A 9,683-nucleotide genomic window follows, 5' to 3' on the forward strand; every position below is an offset into this window, starting at 1 on the left:
TGTGCCTGTAGTCACAAGTACTTGGTGGGCTGAGGCAGGAGGATTGCTTGAGTCCAGGAGGTCTGGGCTGCACTCAGCCATGTTTGTGCCACTGCACTCCAGACTCAGTGACAAAATGAGACCCTGTCTCCAAGCAAACACCGTTTCCTCTTTTAAAACCTCATCTGAAACATACTTTGACAACCAAACTTTCCAGATACTCATAAGTTTCCTATGGTACATACGAGATCTGGAGACGGCTGTGCACTGGACCCAGGGCAGGAGATGTTGGTTGAAGGGCTGGAACCCACAGCGGTAAACTTGACTCAGCATGCTGCGATGTGGTCACTGACCAAAGTATCTGCAGAATACAATTTTTAAAAAGTGAATAATGAAAAATTCATTTTATTTCCCTCTATTTCCCCTTACTCTTGGAGTAAAAATCTGACTCTCCTGCTCCAAACTCCTCTGTATTAGGGAAACTTCCACCTCCTCTATATTATAGAAAAGAGAGAAAGAGTAAGTGGCTCCTTCCTAGGCCTTAACCCTAGCCCTTCCTTTTCTAGGACCATCTTAGTATTTATGTAAGCAAATAACAATGCAGGGCTATGAACATTTTGATGGTCAAAAAAAATCTGGTCTTTTTGGCATCTTCCAAATTAAAAAAAAAATCTTTCAGGTGCAATGCTTATGTATTAATACTAAACCTTCATATAATTCCTATAACAGATCCAACATCCTAAAGCAACCATGTCCACCTTTCTGCTAACACCTCCCAACAGAACCGGGAAATATACATAAATGAAATGTCAGCTTGATCCCTGCCAGACAGCCATGAGAAGCAAGACGAAAGGCCAAAGGCTGCTGCCATGTCTTTGATGCCCACAGGATTATAAATTAACTCTTGCACCCCTAGAAGGCAGCGGCAATGCCTGCAACAGGTGTTAACATCTTAATCCTGTGGAGGATGAGAACATGGCTACAAATCTCAGTTGAAAACATGAGGCGGTTATGGGCATTTCCCCACCTTGGGTCAAAATTTGAGACTTTAGACAAATAGTATATTTCACAAAAAAGCAGGGACTCCTTCCCATATGTACACAGAGAACAAGCCATTTATTATTGTAGCTCTTTTTATGCTATAGAGACACTGCTGTTTTCACAAGGTAAGAAAAATATTTCGTTTGTGGACCTCCTTTTAACTTTTGCTCTATGGATTGGTGGATATATCCCAGCCCTCTTAAATGTGCCTCAGAAGACTAGCATTTAGCCCCATAGTGAAGAAAAATCAGGGATGTATTGCTTTATAACTTACACAGCACGACAGCACCGAAATGGGACACAGAAGAGACTGGCAGGATACAGCTATTCTAAAACATATGGCATTTAGCAGGCATCAGAAAGTATTAATTGATCTTTGTTGATTTCAGTTTTTTCATAACACTGAAGTATGGTTTTAGCCCATGATCTATGTTTGCTGCTTATATAAGTTCCTTCAATAATGGCTGTTAAACAATTATTTAGATGTGAATTCTCCAAAATACTTATAGAAGAGCCAAAGGGTAAAATAATCAAATTCTAGTTCCACCTCCCTAAGAAACCTTCCCCAGCAACTCTATAGGTTTTCATGGCTGGATATAATTTTATGGGTTAGCTTTTAAGTAGTTCATGACTACTGCGTTTCCCATCTGGATTACAAACTTCCCATTGACAATATGGCAAAAACAATGAGGAACAAGGCCTATGGAGTTGGTCAGATTTGGGTTCGAGCTCTGTCTGCACTTGCCAACTGTGTGTCTTGTGGAGAGTTACTTAATTTTTCTAAGCCTCTGCTTCCTCACTTATAAATCAGGGATACTAACACTAAGGATCTCATGAAATTACACTGAGAATTAAATGAGATAATATGCGGGTACAACAGATGGTCAGTTAATGTCAGTTTTCCTCCTTTTGTCTTTTAGCCACTAATGATGCCTTACAATTATTTTTTCCTTAATTTCCTTCAAGATCCATCACGGAACAAAGAATTCAATGAATATTCACTGTTAGATATAATCACACATATATTGATTGTTTACCTATTACCCAAGAGTGATTGAAAGCTTTGAACATTTACTGTCACTGAGTTAGAAGTTGAAGACTGATGTAGAAACCAAACTTCCTGGCCTCTCCCCTGTACCACCATCTGACTGACCTCGGAGGTTACATCTGCTGTCTCGCGGCAATGGATAGCTCACCTTGCCAGAGTGTATTACGCCCTGGAGAAGCACATAGTTGATCTCAAGGAGCAAAGGGTGTGTGTGGGTGTGTGTGTGTGTTTGTGTGTGTGGACTCGTGTGTCTAGATTCGTGTGACTGTGTCTAGACTGTGTGTGTTTAGACTCCATATCATCATTTGAAAAAGGTTGTCATGCTTTGACTCAAGATATTTCTCAAGTATCTCTTTACGGACTGTAAACAGAAAGCCCTTATCTAACTGATTGGAACAGGGAATGAACTTCAGTCCCAACACAGTTCACCCACAGACACATGCTCGGTATATGGCTCACTACTTAAACACAAAGACCCGAAGGGCCTCACCACCTTAGAGGGCAGGGGACAATAATGGGGGAAGGGATCTGAGTGCGCCCTTCTGTAACAGAAAGGCCCCAGCGTACACAGTATGCCATACTGCAAAGGGAGTCCGGCTTTGAGGAGGGGATCACTAACGCCAGAGGGCCGCGGGTAACTAGAGACCCAGACCCCCGTCGGCGTGTGGTCACCTACAACCCGCGGCATCCCGGCGCAGTCACCACGGCCAACACCAGTACAGGCTCCGGATTCTTGGACCGAGAAGGGGCCTGAATTCTCCACTTGGCCCAGTTCCTCACTTGGTGTAGCCAGCGGCGGCAAGGGAAGCCGGAGGCCCGTAGCCCTCCGTAGATCCCGGGGCCGCCGCGCTCCGGCATATGGGAGCACGCCCTGGGCGGCCCGGTGCAGCCGCCATCCCTCCGCCGAGACCCACATCCTCCCGCGGGCCAGATCCCCAGGCTCTGGCAGCTGCTCCGGCCGCGCCCCCCGAGCTTCCTCCGTGACGTGCGACCCGGCGCTCACCCCCCACGCGCTTGAGCCTGGGCGAGTATCAGCCTTCGCAGAAACGCGGGCGCCTAGCCATCCCCGCCGCTCGCCGCCTACCTGCCTCACCGCCACGCGGGCCAGCCGCGGGTCCGCACTCCACGCCGGGCGGATTCCGGCGCCAGCTCACTCTCTTTTTCCTTCCGTACACGTCCAGCACGATGACGTTACGTCAGTGGCGTAAGAGTAAACCTGAGCAGCTAGGCCTACGCTGTTGACGTAGGGCGAGGGCCTGGCCCGGAGTTGCGGCGCTGCAATGCCGTAGGCACCTTCCGAGAATCCGGCCCGTGCTCCACGTGGCGGGCCCGCCCATCAGGCCTCTGCAGGCGGGGCTCAAGTTCAAGGGGAACGTCCACGTCCCAGGAGGGGACTGGGGCCGAAGACAACTTCCAAACGCCGCCCCAGCTGGCCTTCCAGGGAGGTAGAAGAGGTGCCTGGCACCCTCAGCTGTTGGTAGATTTCAGAAGATGTGTTTGTCAGTGTTAACCATTTATGTCTGGGCACACCTCGGAAATAGGTTGGATCAACTTACATACATTACAGTTACTCCAGGCACATCCTGGAAATAGATTGGATCCATTTACACACATTTGCACACTTTGGCTCCTTAAATGGAAGCATTTTGGTACTGCAATCAAATTACTTGTCCCCTAGTCATCTGGAGGTTTCCCCAGTGGTCCCATCTCAAATCATCAAAGGCAGTTGTAAGGATATTGCTTTTTAAAATAGGATATTCAATCTCTGACAACTTGAACTATTCCAAAGGTGAATGCAGACTCACCTTTAAAGAGAGACCACAAACACCTGGAACAGTGGTGCGCACCTTTAGTCCCAGCTTCTTGCAGGTAGAGGCAGGAAAACCATCTGAGCCCAGGAGTTCAAATCCAGCCTGGACAACACAGCAAGACCCCATCTCTTAAAAAGAAAAAAAGTGAAAACACAGATTTTTCTCCCTCTTTCCTTGCTGTGTTTTGCTCAAAGGACACATACCTGCATAGGCACATAGTGCTGGGTGGTGGGAGGGCAGAACTTGATAGGAGATTGAGCACAGAAAGGCATCTTGCCCATCTATTGTCCCTGATAACATTGCTAAGCCTGCTTATTCATCTTCTTGTTCATTAAACACTGACTACTGCTGTAGTCTGAATATGTCCCCCAAAATTCATATATCAGAAACTTATATTTCCAATGCAAGAATATTGGGAGGTGGGGCCTAATGGGAGGCATTTGGATCAAGAGTGCTCCACCTTCATGAATAGAGTGACCCTCATGAATAGATTAATGCTGCTATCAAAAGGTTTGCGGAGTGGGTGTCCTCTTCTGCTCTTCTTCCCTTCTACCCTGTGAGCATACAGCAAGAAGGCCCTCACAAGATGCTGGCACCTTGATCTTGGATTCTAGAACTGTGATAGATAAATTTCTATTATTTAAATATTATCTAGTCTGTTATTGTGTTTTAGCATCACGAAATAGACTGAGACACCTAGTTAATGTGCCAAGCATTCCCTGGGTGTGGAAGGAGACATAGTTGAGTTCACAGTCCTATGGAAGAAAGAGATACATGAGCAAATAATTACAATACCATGGATAATGGAGACCTCAGTCTCTCAGTAAATAAAAAGAAAAAAACACACCATGCTTGCTTCAGCAGCACATATACTTAAACTAGAACAGTACAGAGAAGATTAGCATGGCCCCTGTGCAAGGATGACATGCAAATTCATGAATCGTTCCATATTTTTTTTGAGATACCACCTCACACCAGTTAGAATGGCAATCATTAAAAAACCTGGAGGCCAGGCACAGTGGCTCACACCTATAATCCCAGCACTTTGGGAGGCCGAGGCGGGTGGATCACGAGGCCAAAAGATTGAGACCATCCTGGTCAACATGGTGAAACCCCGTCTCTACTAAAAATACAAAAATTAGCTGGGCATGGTGGTGCATGCCTGTAATCCCAGCTACTCAGGAGGCTGAGGCAGGAGAATTGCCTGAACCCAGGAGGCGGAGGTTGTGGTGAGCCGAGATCGCGCCATTGCACTCCAGCCTGGGTAGGTAACAAGAGTGAAACTCCGTCTCAAAAAAAGAAAAAAACAATCTGGAGACAACAGATTCTGGAGAGGATGTGGAGAAATAGAAACACTCTTCACAGTTGGTGGGAGTGTAAATTAGTACAACCATTGTGGAAGACAGTGTGGCGATTTCTCAAGGATCTAGAAATAGAAATTCTATTTGACCCAGCAATCCCATTACTGGGTATATACCCAAAGAACTATAAATCATTCTACTGTAAAGACACATGCACACGTATGTTCCTTGCAGCCCTGTGTACAATAGCAAAGACCTGGAACCAACCCAAATGCCCATCAATAATAGACTGGACAAAGAAAATGTGGTGCATATACACCGTGGAATACTATGCAGCCATAAAAAACAATGAGTTTGTGTCCTTTGTAGGGACTTGGGATGAATTTGGAAACCATCATTCTCAGCAAACTGACACAAGAACAGAAAGCCAAACACTGTATGTTCTCACTCATAAGTGGGTGTTGAACAACAAGAACACATGGACTCAGGGAGAGGAGCATCACACACTGGGGCAGTTGGGGGGGTAGGGGAGAGAGAGTGGGGGGTGGGGAGGGATAACATGGGGAGAAATGCCAGATATAGTATGCACCTAAAGTAAAATAAGCAAATTTTAAAAAAGAGAGGAAAAAAAATACCATGTGATAAATACTAGAGAATGGGATGCCCAGACATTGAGATGGCAGATATGGTTTGGCTTTGTGTGCCCACCCAAATCTCACCTTGAATTGTAATCCCCCTTATCCCCACCTGTGGAGGGTGGGACCTGGTGGGAGGTGACTGGATCATGGGGGTGATTTCCCCCATGCTGTTCTTGTGATATGAGTTCTCATGAGATCTGATGGTTTTATAATGGATTCTTCCCCCTTCACTGGATTGCTCTCTTGTGCCTGCCACCATGTAAGACATGTCTCTTCCCCTTCCGCTATGATTGTAAGTTTCCTGAGACCTCCCCAGCCATATGGAACTGTAAGTCAACTAAACCTCTTTTCTTTATAGATTACCCAGTCTTGCGTATGTCTTTATAACAGTGTGAAAAAGGACTAATACAATGACATTAAAAAGAGTTGATATTCAAATTGTGCTTTGAAGCACTAGAAGTAAGGGGTGTACCTAAAAGAGGAGTACAGGATCATATGAGGAAGAGGGAATAAGGGAATGAAATATGCAGAGGTGTGAGGCACCCTGTGAAAAGAGGCTACTTGCAGTAAGACATAACAGGAGAGGGGTCTGGCTGGGATCCTATCTTTCAAAGGGATTTTTGTGCTATGCTAAAGATTTTGAATTTCATAATCCTCATAAACAGAGGGCCATGACTTTTAAAGTGCTGGAATGGTCTGATCAAATTTTGTGCCAGAAGTCAGTAAAGAGGCCTAGAGCTGGAATGTTGGTCAGCCCGAGTAAGAAATGGTGCCCCAAAAAAGGCTCCAGCAGAGGAATGAGGAACAAAAAGGAGAGAACTAACACTTATTCAGAGTAGGAGGGTGAGAGAAGAAGGGCAGTGCTTGCGAATCTGATGGTGCTGCAATACCAGGAATCAAGAAATCGATGAGGGAACAGTTCTTCTGGGTGAGGAATGAGAATATGGAATGTGTTAAATTTGGAGTATTTTGGATTTGCAGTAGGGTAGAAAAAACAAACTTTTCTTTGCCCATCTGTTTCCTTTTCTCTACTTTTCTTTTAAGATACAGTCTCCATTAATGAACATTTGGTGGAAAATGGCTTCCCCAGCTCTAAAAAATCTTTCCAGTTAGTACCCACTTATGACTGATTTCAAGTCTTGGTCTAAATTCCAAGCTCCTGGGAGAGAAAATTGTACTGGCCTAGACTGGTTCAGGACTCCATCCTTGGTCCAGTCACACATGTCATGGAAACATGGAGGCTGTTCCCTCCCCTTCTTAAGCAAAGCTCTGAGCAGCTGGAATTCTCAGAGAAATGGTAGACATATTCAGGAGTTGGTCATGATGGGACACTTAAATGAAACCAGTTTCAGCCACACTATGCAGCATCACTAGTTTCACAAACCAAGCTGTACATCTGGAAAACTTTACAAAATGCAGATCTTGGAGTCCCCACTTCCCAGACCTGCCTCTTCCACCAGTGGTTCAGAATCTCTAGGGGTAAGGCCCAGGAATCAGTATTTTTACAAAACACCCTAGAAGATTACTTTGTGACTAACCTTTGGGAACCACTACTTTAAAAGACCTGGAATACTGAACAAATAAAATGATAAAAATAGGAAGCTACTCATAAATATGGAGTATTACATACAATAAACAAGAAGTTGAGTTTTTGTTTTGTTTTGAGAAGGGTCTCACTCTGTTGCCCAGGCTGGAGTGCAGTGGCATGATCATGGCTCACTGCAGCCTAAACCTCCTGGGCTCAAGTGATCCTCCTGCTTCTGCCTCACAAATAGCTGGGAATACAAACGTTCTGGTGATGGTTGTGTTACTCTGTGAGTATATTTAAAACCACTGATTTGTACATTTTAAGAGGACGAATTCTATGGTATGTGAATATAATTTGCTTAAAGGCACAGAATGGTCTCATAGCACTTGGGCATAGGGCTAAAGATCTGAATCAGGGAGTAAGAGGGACCAGATTCTGAAAGGGGCAGGTTGTCTGTTACCAGTGGATTGGATGTCTGTTACTCCATCAATAAGAATAAGTTGTCACATAAGATTATGTCCCTTTAAGGAGCCCAAACCTGGAGAACTTAAATACTCTATTAGCTTTCTGGTCAGTTTTCTGCAGGTCTCCTCGGAGGCAGAATTACTGAATTAAATGTCTAGGAAATGGACTTTGGTGGGAATCTGTGCTATCAGGTTCCCAGCGACCAGCCTCCCCTTGTGCACAATCTCCCTTGTACAGAAGCACTTCCTCTAGTTTAATAACAACTGCTAAAAAATTTTGCCATTTTCTTTCAGGGAAGCTGGCTACTTTCCAGGTACTTTGGAAAAGGGCAAAATGATAAACCAGAGATGGTATTTACAAATGAGCATTTTCTTCTCATGAAGCAGGATTATAAATAAGCATATGATTTATTAAAAGGCATTTTAATTTCAGAGCATTAATATGCTGTGAAGAAAACCAAACTATCTTTGAATTCTGTCTGGCTTTCAAGTCCCCATAAAAGGAGCTGCCATCCTGCTTATCTTGGCTGTTTGGCACATTCAATTCTACTAGTCATTTCAGCCCCCAAACCCTCCTGTCCATGAAACACCCTGGGCCTTCATGAGGAAGAGAAAATAAGGAAATGAAATGTGCAGAGGTGTTCTAGGCTCCTGGGATCACCTTCCCTCACCCACTCTCCCAATCCCCTCATCCTGCCACGTTAGTTCCAAACTCACCGTCTCCTCCAAACTTGCCCCTCTCTAGTCTAGGCCACATTGATATTTGCTTTTCTGGACAAATGTAGTCTGTGTCACATGTCGATCTTCCCCCACTAAATTGTTAGGTCACTGAGGAGGTGCACCTTACAATTCCACATTTCTGAGTTTCACTAAAGTTGTTCCAGTACATTCTGTTCTTTAGATTCAATTCTTTGTAAAATGGATTTAAAGTTTAAAACAAGTAGATTTTATATCTTCCACCAAAAATCTGCCTTAATTACAAGGCTAGCATAAGTCTGCTCTAGACCTAAAACTTTTAATGTTTTCTATCACAGTTCCCAACCAATTCCTATCCACCCAAGAATGATAATAGGAAATTACTTTGTTTTCTCTGCAAGCCAGAATCTCTGAATTGGCAGGGCAGGCAGAGCCCTTTGTAAGCTGCCACTGCCTTATGCTAACAAAACAGATTTTTGGCTCTTTCCCATCTTGCAAGATGGCAGGTGAAAAAGTTGAGAAGCCAGATACTAAAAAGAAGAAACCTGAAGCCAAGAAGGCTGATGCTAGCGGCAAAGTGAAAAGGGGTACAAGGCTAAAAACCCCAAGAAGGGGAAGCCCCATTGCAACCGTAATCCTGTCCTTGTCGGAGGAACTGGCAGGTGTTCCCAATCTGCCACATATACCAGGTACAAGAGGAAGTACTCAGCTGCTAAATCCAAGGTTGAAAGAAAAAGGAGGAGAAGGTTCTTGCAACTGTTACAAAACCAGTTGGTGGTGACAAGAACGGCGGTACCCAGGTGGTTAAACTTTGCAAAATGCCTAGGTATTATCCTAATGAAGATGTGCCTCAAAAGCTGTTGAGCCATGGCAAAATGTGAGTCAGCATGTGAGAAAACTGTGAGCCAGCATTACTCCCAGAACCATTCTGATCATCCTCACTGGATGCCACAAGGGCAAGAGGGTGGTTTTCCTGAAGTAGCTGGCTAGTAGTGGCTTGTTACTTGTGACTGGACTTCTTGTCCTAAATTGAGTTCCTCTACGAAGGACACACCAGAAATTTGTCATTGCCACCTCAACCAAAATCGACAGCAGTGTAAAAATCCTGAAACATCTTACTGATGCTTACTTCAAGAAGCAGCTAGGGAAGCCCAGACACCAGGAAGGTGAGATCTTC

At 44.6% G+C, this 9,683-nt stretch overlaps 1 protein-coding gene and 1 non-coding gene across 6 annotated transcripts in view; one reads left to right on the top strand and one right to left on the bottom strand.

Annotated features, from left to right (window-relative positions):
* The window catches only part of ALDH18A1 (aldehyde dehydrogenase 18 family member A1), a 38,471-nt gene extending 35,224 nt beyond the window's left edge, over nucleotides 1-3,247 (bottom strand). For 2 of the 5 annotated variants that reach the window (XM_009010066.5, XM_009010063.5), the window contains exons 1-2: nucleotides 3,153-3,247; nucleotides 225-340 (exon numbers count right to left, since the gene is read on the bottom strand). In XM_009010066.5, the coding sequence (XP_009008314.1) occupies nucleotides 225-312 (88 nt within the window). In that variant the 5' untranslated portion in view covers nucleotides 313-340; nucleotides 3,153-3,247. Of the gene's footprint in view, nucleotides 1-224; nucleotides 341-2,848; nucleotides 3,013-3,071 lie in introns of those variants that run through there. The other 3 variants (XM_035268574.3, XM_035268572.3, XM_035268573.3) reach the window with 2 other exon arrangements.
* A 1,484-nt stretch (nucleotides 3,248-4,731) lies between these two features.
* LOC118146489 (U6 spliceosomal RNA) lies at nucleotides 4,732-4,834 on the top strand. The gene has a single exon (XR_004732349.1). It is a non-coding gene; the product is annotated as a U6 spliceosomal RNA (small nuclear RNA).
* The last annotated feature ends 4,849 nt before the right edge of the window (nucleotides 4,835-9,683 follow it).

This window comes from Callithrix jacchus, chromosome 12, assembly GCF_049354715.1.
Source record: "Callithrix jacchus isolate 240 chromosome 12, calJac240_pri, whole genome shotgun sequence".
NCBI classification, from domain to species: Eukaryota; Metazoa; Chordata; class Mammalia; order Primates; family Cebidae; genus Callithrix; species Callithrix jacchus.